The 23,531-nt window shown below is 37.6% G+C and overlaps 1 protein-coding gene across 5 annotated transcripts in view; it reads left to right on the top strand.

Moving 5' to 3' along the window:
• Window positions 1–16,200, top strand: part of NOX4 (NADPH oxidase 4) — a 158,123-nt gene extending 141,923 nt beyond the window's left edge. For 4 of the 5 annotated variants that reach the window (XM_073808325.1, XM_033862150.2, XM_033862151.2 and 1 more), the window contains one exon: window positions 6,118–8,269. In XM_073808325.1, coding sequence (XP_073664426.1) covers window positions 6,118–6,238 — 121 coding nt within the window. In that variant the 3' untranslated portion in view covers window positions 6,239–8,269. Of the gene's footprint in view, window positions 1–6,117; window positions 8,270–15,596 lie in introns of those variants that run through there. The other variant, XM_073808326.1, reaches the window with a different exon arrangement.
• The last annotated feature ends 7,331 nt before the right edge of the window (window positions 16,201–23,531 follow it).

A 23,531-nucleotide genomic window follows, 5' to 3' on the forward strand; every position in this document is an offset into this window, starting at 1 on the left:
TTCATTCTTTTTACATGTAACTGTACAGTTTTCCCAGCACCACAAACCAAATTCAACAATACATTAAAAGGAACATACACCATCATCAAGTGGTATTTATCCAAGGCATTGCAAGGATGGTTCAGTATCTTTATTTATTTTTTTATAATGTAGTGATACACTACATTAACAGATTGAAGAATAAAAATTATATGATCATCTCAATAGATTCAGAAAAAGCTTTTGACAAAATTCAGCATCCATTTATGATGAAAACTCTCCAAAAAGTGGGTATAGAGGGAACATACCTCAACATAATAAAGGCCCTATATAATAAGCCCACAGCTAATGTCTTACTCAATGGTGAAAAGCTGAAAGAGTTTCCTCTTATTATTTTTTTTTTTTTGCTAGAGAGTTATATGAATTTCTTATATATTTTACATATTAACCCCTTATCAGATATGTAGTTTGCAAAAATGTTCTCCCATTCTCTAGCTTGCCTTTTCATTTTGTTGATCATTTCTTTTGCTATGTAAAAGCTTCTTAATTTGATGTAGTCCCACTTATTTATTTTTGCTTTTGTTGCTTGTATTTTTGGTGTCAGTTTCATGAAATTATTGCCAAGACCACTGTCAAAGAATTTTTTCCTCTGTGTTTTCTTCTAAGATTTGATGGTTTAAGGTCTTATATTCAAGTTTTTAATTCCTTTAGAGTTAATTTTTGGGAGTAGAGTGAGATAGGGTGCAGTTCCATTCTTTTGCATGGGAATATCCAGTTTTCCCAACATCATGAATTGGAGAGAGTATCTTTTCCTCATTGAGTTATCTTGGCTCCTATGGATTGAGTTACAGTCCAACAGTTTACTGTTGCTTTCTACTTATCTCATTTGTTCTTTCCTTTTTTCTTTCTTTCTTTGCTTTCTTTTCAATTAGTGTTATTTCATGATTCCATCTTTTTCTCCTAAAGTGACATATTAGCCATACCTCTCTGTTTGACTTTAGTTATTTCTTTAAGGAATTGTTCCCCAAGTTGCAATCCTTGGACTAGCATCACCTGGCAACTTGTTGGAAAACCAAATTCTTGGAGCCATATCCAAGATCTGCTGAATCAGGGGATCTAGGAATACGGCCTTGCTATCTGTGGTCTGTGAAGTGCCTTAGGTGATGCTGATGAAGCTGAAATTGGAGAAGCATTGCTCTAGGTTTACGGTGTACACCATTAGCTTATCACAGTGTACTTCAAATAATATTATACTACCTCATGTACTTCCATTCACCCTGCATCTCTTTGACTGTTGTTCTAGTTCATCTTTCTTCTACATATACTATAAACTCCATAATGTATTGTTATTACTTTTGTTTTAAATATCAATTATATTTTAAAGAGATTAAAAATTAGACAAAATATACAGTGTATTTATTCACAGATTCCCCATTTTGGTGTCCTTCATAGCTTTGGGAAGATTCACATTTCTATCTGATTTCATTCTCCTTTCCTACGAATTCCCTTTATATGCCTTATAGTGCTAGTTTGCTGGTAATGAATTCCCTCACCTTTTGTTAGAAAAGTTTACATTCTATCTTCAATTTTGAAAGTTATTTTTGTTTGGTATAGAATTTGCTTGATATAGAATAGTTGCTTTTTTTTTTTTTTTTTTTGTCTTTCAGCACTTTGAAGATTTCACTTCATTGCCTTCAGACATAAATAGTTTGTGACAAGAAGTCTATCCTTCATCTATTTATTATTTGTCGTGTGTCTCTGCCCCCACCCTCTGTCAGCTGCTTTTGTGTTATTCTCTTTGTAACTGGTTTCCAGAGTTTTATTATAACTTGCCTTATGTTGTTATGTGTGTGTGTGTGTGTGTGTGTGTGTGTGTGTGTGTGTGTGTGCATATTCTCCTTGGAGTTCATTAGATCGTTGGATCTGTTTGTTTTCATCAAATTTGTAAAAATTTTGATAATTATTTCTTCAAATATTTTTTTCTCTTTCCCTCTGTCTTCTTTTATTTTGAGACTATAATTACATATATGAAAGACTGGTTGGTATTGTCCCACAGGACCTTGAGGCTCTTTTCACTTTTCTGCCCAATTTTTGTTCTCTGTGTACTTCCATTTGGATATATTCTACTGCTATATCTTCAAGTTTACTTATCTTTTCTTCTTCAGTGCCTATTCTTCTGTTAACCCATCAGTATATTTATCATTTTAAATATTTCATTTAATCTCTAGCATTTCCACTTAGGCCTTTAAAAAATCTTTTTCCTTTCTCATCATGTCGATGTTTTTCTTTGAACATATGAAACATGTTTCTCATCACTGTTTCAGTGACCTTATCTAATAATTCCATCATTTCTGTCATTCTCGTCCCATTTCTATTGACTTATCTTTCTTCTTGTATTAGTTTGCTAGGACTTCCATAATAAAATCCCACAGGCTTGATGGATTAAACAATAGAAGTTTATATTCTCACTATTCTGAAGGCTAGAAGTCTAAGATTAAGATGCTAGCAGGGTGATTTCTTCTGAGACCTCTCCTTGGCTTTCAGATGACTACCCTCTTGCTGCCTCTTCACATGGTCAGTCTTTTATCTGTGCATGTGCGTCTCTAGTGTCTCTTTAATTTCCTCCTCTTAAAAAGACACTAGTCAGATTGCAATAGGGTCCACCCTAACAACATCAGTCTGTCTTAATTACATCTTTAAAGGCCCTATATCCAAATACAGCCACATTCTGGGATACTGAGAGTTAGAGTTTCAACCTATGAATTTGGGGAAGGGGACAAAATTTAACCCATAACACTTCTAGTTATAGTTCATAATTTCTTGCTATACACATTCCTGATAATTTTTTATTAAATGCTATACACTTTGAAGTTTAGACATCAAACTCTAAATTTTTATTTATTCTTTTCAATATTGTTGGAATTGTTTTTGGCATACAGTTCTGTTACTTGGGTTCAGTTTGATCTTTCTTCTTTTTTAATTTATTTATTTTATTATTTATTTTGGCTGCATTGTGTCTTCGTTGCTGCACGCGGGCTTTCTCTAGTTGTGGTGAGTGGGGGCTACTCTTCGTTGCGGTGTGCAGGCTTCTTGTTGCAGTGGCTTCTCTTGTTGTGGAGCTCGGGCTCTAGGCACACAGGCTTCAGTAGTTGTGGCATGCGGGTTCAGTAGTTGTGGCTTGCGGGCTCTAGAGCGCAGGCTCAGTAGTTGTGGTGCACGGGCTTAGTTGCTCTGCAGCATGTGGGATCTTCCCAGACCAAGGCTCAAACCCGTGTCCCCTGCATTGGCAGATGGATTCTTAACCGCTGCACTACCAGGGAAGTCCGTCAGTTTGATCTTTTCAAGGCTTGCTTTTATTAAGCTTTGTTAGTATGAGTCCAGAGCAGCCTCCAATCTGGGCTAATTTTACCAACATCCTCCCTACCCTTTGCAAACAAGGTAATAACTTTAGTACACTATCCATTGCCAATGTATTATATTTAGAGCTTTCCATTTGGGCTTGTGGGAATATGAATTGTTGACAGCCTTGCGTAAACTCAGAGTTGTTTGACCTACTGCTCCTTGGTAGTTCTCTACCCAGTTTCACATGGTTTCCTCTCACATATGAGGAGATTAGTACTGAGCCAAAGACTTGAGGATACTCCTCTGCAGATCTCCAGAGCTTCTTTCTTTTGATATCAAGTTCTAGCTGCTTTGGCCTTCGAACTCCATTCTTTTTCTCTTTAACTCAGTAAGACCACCAGTCTCTGCATGAGTTTCCCTCTTCTGTGCTACAGCTTCTAAATTGCCTTCAGGTCACAAGAAGAGATAGCTGTCGGGCTCACCTTGTTTTTTCTTTTTTTCTCAGGGATGACAGTTCAGTGCTGCCTGTTGTCCAGTATCTGAAAATAATTGTTTCATATGTTATCTGTTTTGTCCTATTTTTTTAATTCAAGAGGGTAAATCTAGCCCCTATTTCTCCATCATGGCTGCAAGTAAAAGTTTATTTTGTAGTTCTTTGTTTCAGTTTTCAAGGTGAAAATTTTAACAAAACTTTTTTTCAGTATTTATTATAAATTTTGGTACCCATTTAAATGGATTCACTGTCTTTTTTTCAGCAACAATTATTCTCAGATAATGAATACATACTGGATTTGTCCAAGATATGATAAGAATTGTCAATCATTTTTTTTTTAACATCTTTATTGGGGTATAATTGCTTTACAATGGTGTGTTAGTTTCTGCTTTATAACAAAGTGAATCAGTCATACATAAACATATGTTCCCATATGTCTTCCCTCTTGCGTCTCCCTCCCTCCCACCCTCCCTATCCCACCCCTCCAGGCTGTCACAAAGCAGCGAGCCAATATCCCTGTGCCATGCGGCTGCTTCCCACTAGCTATCTACCTTACTACGTTTGTTAGTGTGTATATGCCCATGACTCTCTCTCGCCCTGTCACAGCTCACCCTTCCCCCTCCCCATAACCTCAAGTCCGTTCTCCAGGAGGTCTGCATCTTTATTCCTGCTTTACCCCTAGGTTCTTCATGACATTTTTTTTCTTAAATTCCATATATATGTGTTAGCATACGGTATTTGTCTTTTTCTTTCTGACTTACTTCACTCTGTATGACAGACTCTAGGTCTATCCACCTCATTACAAATAGCTCAATTTCATTTATTTTTATGGCTGAGTAATATTCCATTGTATATATGTGCCACATCTTCTTTATCCATTCATCCGATGATGGGCACTTAGGTTGTTTCCATCTCCGGGCTATTGTAAATAGAGCTGCAATGAACATTTTGGTACATGACTCTTTTTGAATTTTGGTTTTCTCAGGGTATATGCCCAGTAGTGGGATTGCTGGGTCATATGGTAGTTCTATTTGTAGTTTTTTAAGGAACCTCCATACTGTTCTCCATAGTGGCTGAACCAATTCACATTCCCACCAGCAGTGCAAGAGGGTTCCCTTTTCTCCACACCCTCTCCAGCATTTATTGTTTCTAGATTTTTTGATGATGGCCATTCTGACTGGTGTGAGATGATATCTCATTGTAGTTTTGATTTGCATTTCTCTAATGATTAATGATGTTGAGCATTCTTTCATGTGTTTGTTGGCAGTCTGTATATCTTCTTTGGAGAAATGTCTATTTAGGTCTTCTGCCCATTTTTGGATTGGGTTGTTTGTTTTCTTGTTATTGAGCTGCATGAGCTGCTTGTAAATTTTGGAGATTAATCCTTTGTCGGTTGCTTCATTTGCAAATATTTTCTCCCATTCTGAGGGTTGTCTTTTGGTCTTGTTTATGGTTTCCTTTGCTGTGCAAAAGCTTTGAAGTTTCATTAGGTCCCATTTGTTTATTAGAATTGTCAATCATTTTGATATCATAGGAAGAATTCAATGCAAATCAACAAACTTTGCAGGAAATCAATGTGAAATAGTAATCATTTTGTGGGATTTATTTATTCTATTTGTTAGCGATATGTATAATTTATCTACCAAAATTTTAAGTTAGCAAATATAGCAAATAATAAAACCTGCTTGGTATTTGTTACAATTATTGTGGCACATAAATAAAAAAGAAAATGTATCCAGATTAGTAGGCTTTTTGTTATAATGTAGAGATAAATTAGTCATTTAAAATTATCCTTTCAAATTGGTAATAGCTTTCCTTTCTTTACGCTTATTCACCACTTCCCATGAAAATCCATGGGATCTTTAGGGAGAAAAATGTCTGTAAAACATTTAGCATGAGAAGAACTGATATGATCCAGGGTGGATAGAAATCTATTCATATGTCAAATGTGGAACAGTTGACAGCTATCAGTTGCAGCTCTTGACTTCGTTTCTGCCCTCATCAATGACATGCAGACTGCTCACTCTGTCTGATAAACAAATATGTGCTCATAGCTATATCCTTTGAATGATCTTGATCTCTGGCATGAAAAGCATATCTTCCCGGTGGTCACTTATATTTGGTAATAATTGGAAAATTATTTGTATGCAAAAAAAAATTGGAAAATTATTTGTATGCAAAGCAGCAAGAAATTAACTTTGTTAACTTTGTTAACACCTTAAACAGGCTACTAAAAGATACTTCTTGTCACGTTCTGCCTAATTTTCCACGTGATTTTCCATTTCCTCCCTTTGTCTTTCCAGGAAAACAGTTGGTGTTTTTTGCTGTGGACCTAATTCAATTTCTAAGACTCTTCATAAACTGAGTAATCAAAACAATTCATATGGGACAAGATTTGAATACAATAAAGAATCTTTCAGCTGAAAACCTTTGAGATGAACAAGGACTCTAAAGAAGGAATGAGTGCAATTTCTAAGACTTTGAAATGCAGCTGGATCAAACAACTGTGTCATGCCAAAGAGTAGCAAGGTTTTCTTATTTATGATTATTTAAAATGGAAATGCAGAGAATGTGGCAAGATGACAGGTCACATTCCATGTTTAATCTGGAAACCAAAGAGGCCCTGAAGAATATTTGATGTGATTATTCACTTTTCACTGCTCAAATTAAAAGAAAACTATTAGATGCACACTGTTGATTTTTATGGCAGATTCAAGAACTCCCTAGTAAGGTGTTGCTCACTGAGAGGCTGATAGCTTTGGTCCTCTTTAAATTGTTTTTGGTTGAACAAATGCAAGATTGAACAAAATTAAAAATTCATTGAAACTCAGATTACATTTTCTATGTGAGTATAAACAGAGAAGCTTTGATTTAGAAAAGCTCCAGGTAAATATACTAGAAGTCTGAAAATACAGCACAGGACGCCATTGATACGGGTACTTTGTGTCAGTATCTAATCTTGCTTACTACTGATGCTAATACCTCTACTTATGTTCAATGAACCTTTTGCAGATGTAGATATAATACCTATTTTTATATTTTTCTTTCTTCTTTGTTCCTTAGTCTAGGGAAATCTGCCCTCCCTTGGCACGTGTTAGACACAATGATTTAATCGGTCCTTTCTATCCCCAATTTATTTAATCTATTACTATTGCATTTTAATGAGGAAAATATCATTACTATAAATTATAAAGGGACATATAGACTAATAACTTTTTTCCTTTTTCAGCATTTTGGCCTCTATTATTTTTATTTACTTTTTTTCCCAATGCAGTTTATCATAGCCTCTTAAGGGGCTTTGTTTAGTTTGCACTTTGAAGACCAAAGGGTGTTATGTCTGCCAAGGTCACTGAGCTACAATTTCTCTCTCTTTTGTCACACATTGGTTTATGCTGGAGACATTGAAAGTGTAGTCACAACCCTGAATAGGAAACCTATATTTTACTCTTTATACAGGAGGGAATGCTTTATTTGCTTATTGAAATTTAAGTGCAGAATCAAGAATATTATTGTTGCACTGTCTGGTATTCTGAGTCCTGATAAAGAATTACTGAGTTTAAAGTCACTGTTAGGACTGTGCTGTGTGATCCTATCAGTTTATGCTCCCCGGCCATTATATTCTCGGCTCAGAGAATATAATTCACTACCTTAAAAATTAAGGCATTTTTACAATTTAGTGATTTTCTTTTGCAGACATCTATCAATTGCAACCAAATATAGCACATTGCTGAAATCAGCAGTGTAGCTTGTCGTGCCTTTGTTAAAATTTTGCATGGTATAACATAACGTGATAGATGCTACTGTCATTTTTTAGCTCTGATTCACCAGTAGCAATCAAGCATGTTAAACCATCTAGCATTAAATGCCCATGAACATATTACTTACAGCTCTTTCTTCCTCTCCTTGGAACTCTTTCTTCTCCTTCTCCGGAAGGAAAGTGAGTCAGAAAAAGATATGGGAAATGTGCAATGTTCCTGCAGATTTAGCTCTGAAGGCATATTTAATAACCAGTACATCGTGGCAACACTTTCTAAAATAAAAATAATTTTCATAAAAACACATAACAGGAAAAACTGGTAAAAAGAAACTTGAGTTAGTACAGGCTTGATATGCAACACTCTTTACTAATTATAATTTATTTATGTGATTATATTAATACACCTCATTTTAGTAAAACTGGTGGAAAACTTTTCAAGAAGAATGATCTTTCCAAGTAGGTCTGCTATACTAGATGAGCTTCTTGGCCTATTTTAAATTCTAGCGGATGTTCCAACGTTGAGTGTTAAACATAGGTAATTTTTGCTTCTGTAAGTAGGAATGAAACTAAGACTTCGTCATGCATGTACAAGAGAGCTTTGTTTTGTTGTGAGGGATTCTTTCTCTGGGGCTAATTCTTGTCGGACCAATCTTAAAACAGTAATTTTAATGGCAATAAATGTTAAAATTGAAAAGGTATCCTTGAAATCTCTATAAGCTGACTTTACATTTACAACAAATAAAGCAGGCAGAGTTTCTTCACAAGATGACACAAGTTTAAGAAACATAATTTATTTGAGTGTGCACTAGCATGAGTGGCCTTAAGGATCTCAGTTCTGGGGCTGTCAGTGACACTGGCTAGTGGTGGAACTGTGAATTGCTCCTCACTCTGGAATGAAGACTTCTCTTTTGGACTAGGTCAGTAGTTAGCAGTCTTTTTAGTAATGTATATTTTTGAGAACCTGATTAAGATGAATACTATGACACACCTACAAAGTATTACATATAATTTTGGGGGGCCCACAATCTCCAAAAGCAAGGATTCCTTTTTAAGAAACTCTGAACAAATAATCATCATTATCGGTGCTTTTTTTTTTTATCCTATGCCTTTCTTTTCTCTGATGTTTTGGATGAAACTATCCTTTTTTTATAGGATTATACTAAGACATGAACTATATGGACAAAGGAAAGGAAATTCTCTTTATATGCCCCAAAACAAAGAATCCAATGGAATCTTCCATGCAGTTTTTAATCTTTTTTGGATCTCCTGTTTTATGTAAGGGAATGCTGTGGTTTTTACAAATCAATAATAATACTAAACTCAGATTCACATACACACACACCCCAGACATACATTTAGGGCCTGTTTTCTGGAGTTGTTGGGTTTTTTTTTTTACTTTTTTTTTTTTTTTTTAAGTTCAAGTTAAAAGTAAAATGACTGATGGTATTTTTTATTTAGTGACTTTAAATGCCAGTAGGGTGATTGTGATAGTGCAAGCACTTAAAACAAAAAAATAAAAGCAGTGGGACTTCCCTGGTGGCGCAGTGGTTGAGAGTCCACCTGCCGATGCAGGGGACACGGGTTTGTGCCCCGGTCCGGGAAGATCCCACATGCCGCGGAGCAGCTGGGCCCGTGAGCCATGGCCGCTGAGCCTGCGCTCCGGAGCCTGTGCTCCACAACGGGAGGGGCCCCAACAGTGAGAGGCCCGCGTACAGCAAAAAAGACAAAGCATAGGCTGAATTGACTTCATCCCTATGTCCATGTTACTTGTAACCCCCCAAATCAGTGTTACTTGGAGCATTCACAGCAGGTAATGGATTTAAATTATAAGTCATTGTTAAAGAGGCTTGCTGGAAGTAAGCGGGCCATGGTTGTCATCAATAGATAATGTTGGTGCTAAAGAATGTTCATTATATTAAGGAGAAAAAATTTTAAGTAAAAAAAAATTTGTTTCTTTTTTCCTTAAGGATGGTAAACTCAGCTGAACAGTGATTTTTCTAAACAAACCGTGAGACACATTTTAAAGTGCTACTCATGATAAACAGATTCTTTTTCTTGTGCTGTCCAGGATACTTTCATATCTGGTTATATTATAGAAACATAAAATGCTGAAGTTAGGAGTACTCTTATTTTGCAGTTGAGGAATCTGAGACCCAAATGGAGATGGAAGCTTGCTTCAAGTCATCCACTGAGTTTGTCACAGTGTGGAACTGGAGTCCAGCTTTTCTAATCTCTGCTACTGAAAAGGACTTTCCCCCTCCCTGTGACATAAACATCTATAAGTCACAGCTGTTAGTTTGAACCTCCTATAAACTCTATTTAGTGCTACGTGGTAAATAAAGTATGAGTGTTAATTTCAGATACAGAAAATAAGACTTTTTCCCTATATATCTTCTGATTATAATTTGTTAGTCTTATATGTTTTGCATATTAGAACCCATTTCTAGGTAATCACTTTTAAAATATGACAATTGTGATAAAGGAATTATATTCTCCAGAAGTCTGTAGTGGAGAAATATGTAATAGTATAGTTTCTAGGAAATGCTAATATTGTAATTTTAAATTGATTGATAGATAGAAGTCATAACCTCACCAGCTTTCTAACCACCCAGGGAAATGTTGATATTAAAACAAATGACTGTTTTTCGCTATTCACGTGACCATAACATGCTTCTTGTCCAGGAGAAGAAAGTCAACTTTTTGTAAACTCTTGAGACAAGAAATAATGAAATCAAGCATAATGAGATCGACATTTACTTCAGCTACCACAGAACAATGAGAACTCGCCACTTCCTTCTGTCTAAATCGCCCCTCCATTACCCCAACTTCTTTATTTCATTCTGTAGTATTCTCAAAGGACAGAATTGCAAAAGCTAGCTAGATGAGGTTCTGCAAAGAAAAGAAGCAGACTTCCAATACTTAGCAAAGAAAGGTCCATTAAGGGAAAAGAGAAAAAAAGCCGTGTGAATCACTTAAAATTAGCAGAGTTAAGCAATGTTGTTTTAGAACACACACCAGTAATTCTTTTGAAGCAAATACACAGAATTTTTATTTTCTCCTATACAAAAGTTTGATATTCTTGCTTATAGAATCTGAAAATAGATTTTTTTATTGTATTTTACACTGTTGCAAAATCCCCAATAATGTTAATGCGGTATCTTAATACTGAAATTTAAGAATCGGTAAGGGCAGGAAATGCCTCATAGGAGCAAAACTAGGAGGGAAAACAAGGGAGTCAGAGAAAGAGAAATTGTTTAACAGATCAGGACACGATTATGCTTTTTTCCATAACGTAGATGCTCAAATGTGGGCAAAACTAGCTATTACTCTGGTTTGGGGAAATGTGAAGAATGTAGTGTTTGTTTTTAGGAATCCTTTCACATTTTCATTGCTACTAGAATTTTAGCAGAAGCTTTACTTTTGATCAGAATTATATTTGGCTTCTATAAGAATTAGAGTTTGATGAGCTACTGGTGGACCTGGAGACAACCCCAATATTTAGGTGAAAACCAATACCACATAAATGCTCTAGTATATGAGGCAATAAAGAAGCGGAGGCTGCCATGCACTGCTGCAGCTACATACACTGCACATTGATGTTCTGTCATTGCAAGGTCATATTTCTCAGCAATTATCCTTCCACACAGGGAATGAAATCTTCCTAACAACGCAGACGCTGAGAAAGATATTCTCTGTGCTGTAGCGTAACAGTGTATCTGTTCAGCTATATCAGCACATTCATCTGAACCTAGTTATCATTTTAGGATGACTATATAATTCATTTTACTGGTGAGAAATATCCACAAGGCATAAAATGGGAGCCTTGCTTGCTCCACTGGCTAGGGAGAAAGCAGTTAAATCTTCCAGGGTATCCTCGCCAGCTGAGCCTTAAGGAATGCAAAATACCTTACCACACATGTGTTGGAATGTGACCTGGGTTGCACTCCATTCTCCATGATTAGATGTGCTACACAGTTTATTCTAGAAACTCCCAGGGACTATCCAGGTCAGGAAAATACCAGCTCTTGAGTCAGCTTGGCGTCTTTAATCACATAACTGGGTACCCACTAGGTACAATTACATCCGTATTTAAAGATGGCGATTATCTGCTTGCCAAATGGCGTTAGCAGGAAACTGTCTATATGTTCTTCTCTTTTCATTAAAATTTAATTTAAATTCAGAGTTGGGAAGCATAGAAAGCACTTTAAAAAGTGGAAATGATTGGCGGCAGTTCTTCCCGAGAGTGTGCCAGTTTCATCATTTTATTTATTCAGCTACCTCCAATGTGTGGAGTGAACAGGATCCTGGGTTAGAAATCAGAAGACTTGTAGCCTTTACCCCTGGAAAGTATTAGACCATGTGCATAAAAATAGGAATAATATTTACCTCTGCTAAACTTACAGGGATGCAGTAGGGCAAGAATGTGGGAGAGAGGAGGAAAGGGTGATGAAGAAGGATACACTTCCTGAGCAAACCTTTCTTAATAGGTTTTTTGATAGCACAGTCAAAATAAAACACTGCTCCAAGAGAGTGAAAACACAGGCTTTTCTGAGTCACACTCCATTGTCACTGAAAGAATTAGTATTTGTATTTTCAGGGCAAGTAAAGAAGTACTCACAAGCAAACTGGCACCGCTATCTCCCTTGGTTCTTCTGACATTTCCATAAACAAAGTCACCTCTCTGTCCAGTATAACTGCCCTCTGAATTCCTCTTGACTATTTTTGGTCAGGCCCAATGTGGCTGGAGATAGCTGTATTGATCTATGACAGTTGAGCTAGGAATTGCTGGAGGGTGCTGTAAGTTACTTGCTTATTTAAGGTTTGATGGAGAGAAAAGCAGGTGTTTTTGAGACCTCCTACTGGATTAAAACCAAGACCTTTATCTTAGAACTAGAAATAATTCTAAAAAAGAAAAAAGCACTGCATCATAGCTATTTTTTCCTAGATGGAAATAAATTAAATTTATCTTTTTCTTACTCTTAACAAAGATACTTTGTATCATATATTTTCATCAACGCTTACACTATTTTATAGATATTTGTATTTAAATTATGAATGTGCATGTGTATGTGAGAGAGAATATTTTTATGATGGATTGAAGGAAAATCGCCTATATGAAAATTACATTCTGCAATAATGTGTAATGATACTTTCCATCTTTCATCAATAAGCATTCAATGGTGGCAGGTTCACAATTGGAGGATGCATAGCCCACTCATCACAATATGAGACACTCAGCATTCTAGGTGTGGCATTTGATTCTTGTTGGGCTAAATGGAAGTGTGGGTTTACGCGGTGCTGGGGAAGAAGCACTAACTCAGATTCAATATTTGTAAAGAATTGGAAAAAATACACTTACTTTTATATGTAATTGTATTGTTGTAAAGTTACGGTAGGTTTGCAGAAAACCTTCATTGTTTTGCTAAACAAATAAAGGTTGGATAAATATTCTTAAAATTCCTTTCATTGTAAACTAATTGCTCACCTTTGGCAGTAATAATCAAGAATTTTCCAGGATTTTGAGTGTGTTAGTATTGTTTTCATCCTAATGAAAGACCAAATGATCACACTAGTCTTACTTGTGAAGATATTAAACAAGTAATATTTAAGAAATGTCGCTTTGAAAAATTTTGAACGTGGTGTAGTAACAAGCTTGTCAACACTATTGTAACTTTCAGTTCAGCAGGATGTATAATTGGGAATTATGGAATTCTAATCTCTGAATTTACTATGCTGGGTTTGGGATTTGGATTTTATCTTTGGTTTCTTTGTTTTTTGGTATTATTCTCAAATCTCATAATTATGCTTATTAAAACAGTGAAATATTTATACAATTTTAAGATGTCAAAACTATACATATTTCTCTTCATAAAAATTAATAAAATATAATATGTACATTATGAATTCTAAATGTTGAGTTTTCATAGTTGATCATTGCGGATTTCTATTTTACCTAAACATTGACTATACTGTAAATATTTACACCTATATAGAAACTTCTGCTTAAAGGATTTTGTTTATTTTTTCCAATATATCACCATCTCCCTTTTTTGAAATTTGTGCATTACACAAAATAAAGAATAATAACTCACAGGTATGTCTGACATTTACATAGGTGTAATGTGAGCAGTTTGCTCTGTCTTCTTTTTTACACCTGTGTTCCAGTACCATCTGAAAACTAGCTGTGTGACTTCCCCATCAGAAAAATGCACACCAGAATTTTCTCTAAGATTTATTCCATTTTGTGTTTCTGTGTTGGCTGTGAACACAGAATTTATTCCATTTTAGAGTGGACAGAATGAGTAAAAATGCTTCAGTATACACAATCATGGTCACATTTAGATCCTAAGGTATGCATAATTGGAAAAACTTCTTGCATCAGCAGGATGAAAAGATATTTCCTTCGGAGTAAAAGACATTATGCTATCTGCATCTCTAAATGTATGCTCGATATTAAATTATTTTTCATTGTCTTCTTTTTTTTTTTTTTTTTGCGGTACGCGGGCCTCTCACTGCTGTGGCCCCTCCCGTCGCGGAGTACAGGCTCCGGACGTGCAGGCTCAGCGGCCATGGCTCACTGGCGCAGCCGCTCCACGGCATGTGGGATCTTCCCGGACCGGGGCATGAACCCGTGTCCCCTGCATCGGCAGGCGGACTCTCAACCACTGTGCCACCAGGGAAGCCCCATTGTCTTCTTTAATCTAAAAGTCATTCATGGATCACATAGGATGCCACAGTGCTCTAATTTATAGAGCTTTTAGGAGTGGTGACTTGTTCGTAGGGTTTAAGCAGGTTACTTCACTACGTGGTACCGCATTTTTCTCTCAGTCAATTCCTACCACGTTACAATCCTTCAAGTGATTTATTTTCAGGGAATCTGCTTTCCTGAGGTGGTGTCTTGCCTCCTGTATTTCACCAAGCTGTCATGCGTACTGTAATGGGCATTCCAATAGGTCAAGTTCAAATGCATTTAAAAAGCAAAATTAGCAGTTATGTGCTTGCATTCCCCATGTGCATTATTTGCTTTGTGTCACAATGGGGTCACGAGTGCATGTTTTAATAGCATTAGTGTTGTAAAATTACTCATCAGCAGTGGCCAGTGGGGAAAGAACACAAAAGATAATTGGGAAAAAATATTTTGGGGTATGTGCAAATCAAAGAGACTTTGATGCAAACCTCAATTCTGAAGATTAAAAGTTCCTCTAAAATGCCTTCCCTTATTCATATTAATTACCTTGTTGTCAGGAATGTGCTTGCCAGAGCTCAAAAATATGAAAATGTGTGACAGTAAAAGTTTCTCATCGGACTTTTTATTAGGCAATGAAATATATAAGAAATCTTTTTAAGTGGCTTGTGTTGCAGAGGCCCTGTTTGCAGCTTGGTGATAAATATGTCATCAACCGGGAGATATAAGCAAATATCCAAACCTGGTTTTGCATTTCACATATGGACCCTAAGGTATTATGTAAAACACAATTTTTGACTTAGAGTGACTGTAAATTGTGACAGATTTCCAAGTTACCTTTTATGCATTTTGACAGCGTGATTTCTGAAATTAAATTCCAGGTTTGTTCTGACAAAAGACTTTGGTGGGAGGTTTTGTTTAGTAAACAAATTGAGACTTCAAGATTTTAGAATAGCTCTCCATTTGCCTTGGGTTTCCTTTATGGTGGTGGTGAGAAATGGTTAATTATTTATTTAAATCTCTAGGAGGATACTTGGGGAAAAATACATTTGGTCTCCCAAAGTAGATGGAAATAATATGTCTAATAATGTGCTACAACTGTGTAGGCTCTGTTAAGCTTTGTCTTTGGAGTAGTTGCCTGTACCCTTTAACCCTTATCTGTTAGTAACAGGAAGTGTGTCCCAAATTAGATTAGCTGGCAGACGAGCCATGGGAGCTACAGCCATACTCCGAAGTTGTACTGTGACTACAATTTCTCTCCTCAGTTGTCCAATATAATTCGTTTCCTCACCTGTTTCCTTTTTTAAAATTTATTTATTTTATTTATTTATTTTTGACAGTGCCTCACAGCATGTGGGATCTTAGTTCACCAACCAGGGATCGAACCTGCACCGCCTGCAATGGAAGCCCAGAGTCTTAACCACTGGACCATGAGGGAAGTCCCTCACCTGTTTCCTTGAACTCAGCTTTAACCTGGAACATGTATCAGGAATCCTGTATATATATTTTTTCCTGTTGATTCCTTAGCTCAGCTATAGACCATAGAACCTTGAGGTCCTGTGCTATACTCAGCATAGCCTATTTGTGTGGGTCCTTAGATGAACCCAGGCTCTGCTTCTGTCTGTTTCCCACTCAGCTCCTGAATTAATTTATTATCCTTGGTTCCGAGGTTTCCTTTGCCTCAGGGCTTAGGCAAATCATCCATGCACTGGCTCTGTTCGGTCACAGCCCTTCTGTGCCCTTGGTTGTTGTAGCTGCCCATCACATATCAATGTACTAAAGAAACAGGAGGCTTTATGGCAGGCTTTTTGGTAGTTAAATTACATAGGAAGTGATGCCTGCAGGTACAATTGAGTCCTGTTTTTTTTCTGGTAGTTCTGTTCTATGAAGACCACACACACAAACACACACACACACACACACACACACACACACACACACACACTGAATTAGTGAATATTGAACCATTGCTCCCATTTAGGTTCTTGTGAGCCTCTGATCACAATATTTTTATCAAACAATCAATACATCACCTTGTTTATGTGTGTTTCTGATTGAAGACACCTTATTTAATAGATATGGTTGATTCGTTAATGTTGAATTCACAGCCAACACCACTATAACTCATGCCTGAATGAAGCTTGTCTAACACATGTATATTCTCCAGAAGGTACATCATGGGTAGAGTGTGAAATCTTTATTGGCCAGCATTTATTAATAGTAGATATGGTTATTATGTGTAAAAAAAATGTGCCATACACTTGTGTTCAGAAAATGTTAGACTACCAGGCCTGAGACTGTTATTTCTCTTAGGAAGTCCTTCTTGCAGTATTGGCCATCTGGGAACATAGATTCAGGAACATTCCCACCACACTAACAGCTAAGAGTGGCTCAGTGTACCTAAACTTTTGTGCAAACAATGAGGTTTATACTGAACACCTGCTTTCCTTCTGAGAGTCTGGAATTTTGATGAGTGCTAGGCAGAGGGTGTCTATATGATCAACCCCCAATAAAACCTTGGACACCAAGTCTCTAGTGAGCTTCCTTGGTTCATAACATTTCCCAAAGTTTGTCACGACTTATTGCTGGAGGAATTATGTATGTCTTATATGATTCTGCTGGGAGAAAGTTCTTGGAAGCTTGTGCCTGGTTTCCTCTGGACTTCACCCCACACACCTTCTCCCTTTGCTGATTTTGCTTTGTATCCTTTTGATGTAATAAATCTTAGCTGTGAGTACAGTTGTATGCTGAGTCCTGTGAGTCCTCCATAAGAATCACCAAACCTAAGTCATACTGGGCTCCCCTGACACAATCTGCATGACTTTTAGTACAGTTGGCCCTCTATCCACAGGTTTTGCATCTGAGGATTCAACCAAGGTTGAATCAAGGTTGGCTTAGACTCAAGGTTGGCTGAAACTGTGAATGCATATCCCACAGATTTGGAGGGCTGACTGGGTCCATTGTTTTGTGTTATTATACATAAGGGACTTGAGCATCTGCAGACTTTGGTATCCATGGGGGCTCGTGGAACAAATCTCACAGGCAAACTGAGAGACCACTGCAGCTGTTCTCTCACTGTTCTTTTATGTGTCTGGGAGGGAAGTGGATGCAGGACCTTATCCCATACTTTTAGCTCTCCCTTCCATTTCTTGTATTGCATTCATATGGCTGAGCCCTTAAAGCAGGTTGCTGTCTTCTTTGTTATGTCTCTTTTCTCTCTTTGATTTCTTTTCTCCATTTGACAGACCAAGGGCAGTAAGAGCCCTGATTTGGACTCATCCTTTACTAACAGCTGAAAGTTCCATTTGGAAGTATTTCTTAAGCCTCATGCACCAACCTAGGTTTACCAGACAACCCCAGATCGGGGTTAGGCACTGGCCTAGTTACTAATACCACTTTATCTCCTCTTCTAATGCTGTGTATTGTATATACCTCTTATATAATATCAGACACACAAAAGTAAGGGGTACCTGACACAAAACAGGGGCAGGGCAGGATTCAAACATTCTTTGATTCCCTTTTTAAAGTACCATTAAAATACTACCCCAAACCCTAATATGCCTCATCTGTTTCTCTCTTTTTGCTACTCTTCGTCAACCTATCTGTTCCCATCTTTCCCTTGAGTGGATCCGGTGAATGTGGTCTGTGCTGGTAGAATTGACTGTTCTCTAAGATATTCCTTTTTCTCTTTGTTATCTTCCCTGCATTCTCCAGCCCATCACTTTTCATCAAATCTCACAATTCCAACCATAACCTACAGAATAGGTTATATTCCCAAGAAAATGGCAAGGTTTTAAGAAACCTCTATTTACAAAAGCGGTAAGGAATTGCTGATGAGCACACCAGTATTTCTGAGAAGCTCAGTGGCGTCTTTCTCTAAGTCAGAGCTAATTGTAGGAGATATAGTTTTAGAACTGGGATCACTGATTCCAGTGGGCATCATTGTATACTAACACTATATGGCAAAGAGTATGGGACAGTGGGCACATGACCATGGAATCCAATGGTTCACTACTAAAAAGCTGATGGTTTGTCCATTTGATGGTATATTAACAAATACGGCAGCTGTGGCTTGAGAATGTTTCAGAGTATGGAGGGCTCGGTCTTACCATGTGTGATGTCTTTTGCTGTGTCAACATGGCTATGACTATGATAAACTATGGTTCCCAGAATCTCCTTTCTAGTATGGACCAAAAGGAATGTTCTCTCACAAGAATTGGAGGAAGCATTTTGTAGCATACATACATTTTCTCCAGTTATTCAGTCAAACATTAATCTAAGTGCTGTTGTGTAGGGATTTTGTAGGTATGATTAAAGTTTCTAATCAGTTAATTGTGTTAATCAAAAAGGAGATTATTCTCAGTGGACCTGACAATCAGTTGTAAAGCTTTTTAAACAGCGTTTTGGCCTTTGCTGAGTAAAGAAACTCCCCCTTGTGAACATGTTTCACTTCATGCTCATGGAGTTCCAGTTTGTTTATCTTCCCTTCCTAACTGCTTGCCCTAAGGACTTCAGATTTATTTCATCAGCCTCCCATAGTTGTGTAAGACAATTCCTTATAATAAACAAGTAGATAGATAGATAGAAAGATGATAGATAGACAGATAGATATAGGTATAAATATAGATATAGACATAGATATAGATATTCATCTTAGGTGTAGAGCTCCCTATAGGGTTGGCTGAGGACTCTATTGTATCACATTTTCTCTTACTTCCACACCCTGCTTCCCTTACTCCTTTAGCTGTGTTAATCCTGCAAGTACTTCCTAGAAAATTTCCTGCACGAAAATTTCTGCCTAGTCTGTTTCTCAGAGAACCCCAACTAAGAATCCTCCAATATTCAGAGGTAGAAGAGTTGAACCTATAAGAGATGCTGAGAAGGAAAAGCCGGGGTGGGGAAGAAGGAAAACCACAAGGGGATTATCTCCCAGAAACCACAAGAAAAGTGTTAACGAAGAAAGCAGTAAGAAGTTGATGATGGTACCCAAGGATCAAGTAAATGTATCACAAAATGTCCTCTGATTTGGCAACATAGAGACGATTAGTGATCTTGGTAAGAAAAGTTTCATGGAGAGGTGGGGACAGAAAACAGATTGGGGTAGGTTGAGTAGCATGTAGGAGACAAAGAGATAACAAACACAAATTTAAAACAGTTAAGAAACATAAAGAAGAAATAGGGCAAAAGCTGTGTGGAAATGATATCGGTGGAGAACAATTTTCTTTTTAAGATGAGCATGTCTAAATGTTGAAGTGGTAAGGATCCTACAGAGTGGGAAGAGCTGAAGACACAGGAAAGGATGAGGAAAACTCATGAAGTAAAGGCCCCAGGAAGTTCAGAAGGGTTGGGATCCCAAGATTACAGAGAGATGGGACAGGAAGGACACGTACATGGAGACAGCAGGTAATAAAAATATGAGGAAAAGTGAAATATAGGACTTTTATAGAGTCTCTGGCAGAAAAATAGATTTCCTATTTCGCAGTTTCATAGACATTATTCACAAAATTCAATATTGCAACCTTATCAATAGTTCCTAATCCACCTATGTATGTATATGTTTATATACATATACCTGCACCTGCATGTATATATTATATATATCTGCATCTGTAACTATAGCTGTATCTAAAGCTATATCTATATTTCTATCTGTAACAAAGCAGTTTATACCTTAATAAACCGGCAAAACAGTGGAATAAAAAGAACACTAATGGGGCTTCCCTGGTGGCACAGTGGTTGAGAGTCCGCCTGCCGATGCAGGGGACACGGGTTCGTGCTCTGGTCTGGGAGGATCCCACATGCTGCGGAGCGGCTGGGCCCGTGAGCCATGGCCGCTGAGCCTGCGTGTCCAGAGCCTGTGCTCTGCAACGGGAGAGGCCACAACAGTGAGAGGCCCCAGTACCGCAATTGTTAAGGTGGAATTCTTTCTTGGTTTTATAATTACCTTTATCTTTCTTCAGCTACTCTGAATTTCTTGATTTAGTTTAAGACCAGGGGGCAGCAAACCTTTTCAATAAAGGGCCAGATAGTAAATGTTGTAGGTTTTGTGGGCCATATAGTTTCTGTTGCAACTACTCAATTCTACCATTATATCATAAAAACAGCCATAAACAGCATGTAACATAAATGAACGAGTGCAGCTGTGTTCCAATAATACTTCACATACAAAAACAGGTGGCAGGCAGGATTTAGGCCATGGGCCGTCATTTGTCCACACTTGCTTTTATCCATGCCATAATTTTGTTGAGACTATCAATCACCTCATCTCATGCGTGAACTTGATGAATTCAAATCAATGATCAGTTTATCTTTGAAATCTTCTATACCTCCCATGATCATATTAGCTGTACCTCTATGGTATTATTATAGTATTCCTAAAGTACCTACAATATTCCTTTGTGATAATACTTGTTATGTAATAATTTGTTTAGGTATTTTACTCTGATTTCACTGAGAATGGAGATCAAATCTTATTAACCTTCATATCCCCAGCACAGTACCAACACAGAGCGGAAGTCCTACAAATATTTGTTCATTGAATAAATGAACAAAGTATGAATCATTACTGTCCAACTCAAAGAGAACTCTTTCCTGCTAGGGCAGTTGGCCTAACATGTTTATTAGATTCAAGTTCAGTACCACATTCACAGGTGGTTTAATAGCCAGCTTTTGTTTGTGAACTGTGAGCCTGTTACTGGCATGATTTGTATTTCTATGTCTCAAGTGTTTCTCTGTCTTACATGTATTGATGTACACTTGTATTTATCGTGATATCATTTCATTAAATAGGTATGTTATATTAATATTCATGATTATGCAAAACAATTTTGCACAAACAAAATGTATGATTATATTTCATCTCTCTTTTTTTAAGGCAGTTGTGCTAAGTTAATGTGCTCTATGAGAGTTTATTAACTCACACTTGCTGAATACTTACGTGCTATTGTAAATGCTTTCTTTATTCCTCCGACTATGTTGAGGAAAATACTATTACCTACATTTTTTTTTTTTTTTTTTTTTTGCAGTACGCGGGCCTCTCACTGTTGTGGCCTCTCCCGTTGCGGAGCACAGGCTTCGTACACGCAGGCTCAGTGGCCATGGCTCACGGGCCCAGCCGCTCTGCGGTATGTGGGATCTTCCTGGACCGGGGCACGAACCCGTGTCCCCTGCATCGGCAGGCGGACTCTCAACCACTGCGCAACCAGGGAAGCCTCTATTACCTACATTTTAAAGACGCAAAAACTGACGAACAGATAGGTAAGATAATTCACACAAGGTCATACAGCTAATGAGAGATTGAGCCAGGAATCAAATTCATAGAGTCCGACTTCAGATCCCACATATGTTAAAGGTTTTCTCATATCTTTAATGTACTGAATATCACAGCCTGTGGCATGTAAATCACACAGGAAGAGCAATTTATCAGCTGGCCAATTCTTACTACTTTTTAGGTCAGTACTATAGGCAGAATGATGCTCTTTCCCATCTCCCCTCCAAATATCCCTACCTCAGTCTCCAGAACCTGTGAATATGTTATAATACGTATATGGCAAAAGGGGCTTTTCAGATATGATTAAAGGTAAGAACCTTGGGATGGAGGCTCTAGGAGTATAGGCCCAAACTAATTACATGAATGCTTAAAAGCGGAAAACTTTTCCTTGCTGCAGTCAGTCAGAGAAAGATGTGACAACGGACTAATGATCAGAGTGATACAACCTTATCTGGCTTTGAAGATGGAAGAAGGCCATGTGACAAGGAATGTAGGTGGTTTCTAGAAGCTGAAAAAGGCAAGGAAATGAATTATTTCCTGGAGTCTCCACAAAGAACATAGCCTCACTGCCACTTTGATTTCAGCCATTTGAGACCCATATCAGATTTCTGGTCTACTGAATTACAAGATAACGGTTTGTAGTGATTTAAGCCACTGTGTTTGTGGTAATTTATTTCAGTAGCAAGAGAAATTCTATATAGTCAGCAACAAAGTTCTCTCCAGTATCAGAGAGAAGAGAAAAATGTTCATTCTTTCTGTATTTTCTCGCTGTCTCCCTTTCTCTCTCTCCACACACATACACACTCACACAGACACATCTACTGTTCATAATTCCTCTGGCAAGAGTAGAAATGACATGGTCCAGTAATGAAGACTGACCATATCCCAGGCAGAATGCAGTACTTTCTCAAAAAGCACTAAAAATAAATGGTGCAAACTTAACTTGGGCTTGGTCTTCAGGGCCTATCCAGCCTTCCCTACCCCTGTCTCACGATCTCCTGTCCATCCTAATAGCTGACACTGACTCTGCTTTGATTCAGACTATTTTGACGCCTTGTGCTTATTCTTCCAAGTGTGGATTTCTGGTTTTGCTGTTTTTATTCCTGTATGATTCTCAAAGGTACTCACATGCTTCTACCTAGACAAGATATACACATATCTTATTTGAGAACCAAGTTACATATGTGTTTTTCCCTGTCTTTCTGAAATGGCTTCAGTCTGTATTTTCTTCTAATTTTAATAAGAGAAAATGCTCATTACATAGATGTTATAATTTGAAAAAGATAGATTTATGAAAAGAAGCAATACGTGAAGTGGCAAGTAGGGTCTTCAGTTCCTCTCAAAGAGACTTGCAACTCCTCTTCCTTCTTCTAAGTTCTTCACCTTTTCATTTTCTTCTTCATTCCTTTTGATCTTTTATTGTTAGGCTCCATCTCTTTGCATTCTTTAATCTATGCAACCCTTTTCAAAAGCACCATGGCAGTTCATTACTAAAGCCATGAAAGTCTGCATATGCTTTGACCAGAGATTCTACTCCTAGAAAATAATTTAAGTCAGATGCCAAATGCACCAGGATTTTCATTACAGCACTAACCATAATTTAAAAAGTAGATGAGGGCTTCCCTGGTGGCGCAGTGGTTGAGAGTCCGCCTGCCGATGCAGGGGACACGGGTTCGTGCCCCGGTCCGGGAAGATCCCACATGCCGCGGAGCGGCTGGGCCGGCGAGCCGTGGCCGCTGAGTCTGCGCGTCCGGAGCCTGTGCTCCGCGACGGGAGAGGCCACAACAGTGAGAGGCCCGTGTACCGCAAAAAAAAAAAAAAAAAAAAAAAGAGTAGATGAAACCTGAATATTCAGTAACAGGGAATTGGTAAATTATGACATATCAACATACTTGAACAACAAACAATGAAATTTATAATCATGAAGAAGAACTGGATTCAAATCCCAGCTAAATTACCTAAACTACTGAGCAGACACGTAAACAGGGAAAGTGCGTCTCCTATT

This window comes from Tursiops truncatus, chromosome 8 (genome assembly GCF_011762595.2).
Source record: "Tursiops truncatus isolate mTurTru1 chromosome 8, mTurTru1.mat.Y, whole genome shotgun sequence".
In the NCBI taxonomy this organism is placed as follows: domain Eukaryota; kingdom Metazoa; phylum Chordata; class Mammalia; order Artiodactyla; family Delphinidae; genus Tursiops; species Tursiops truncatus.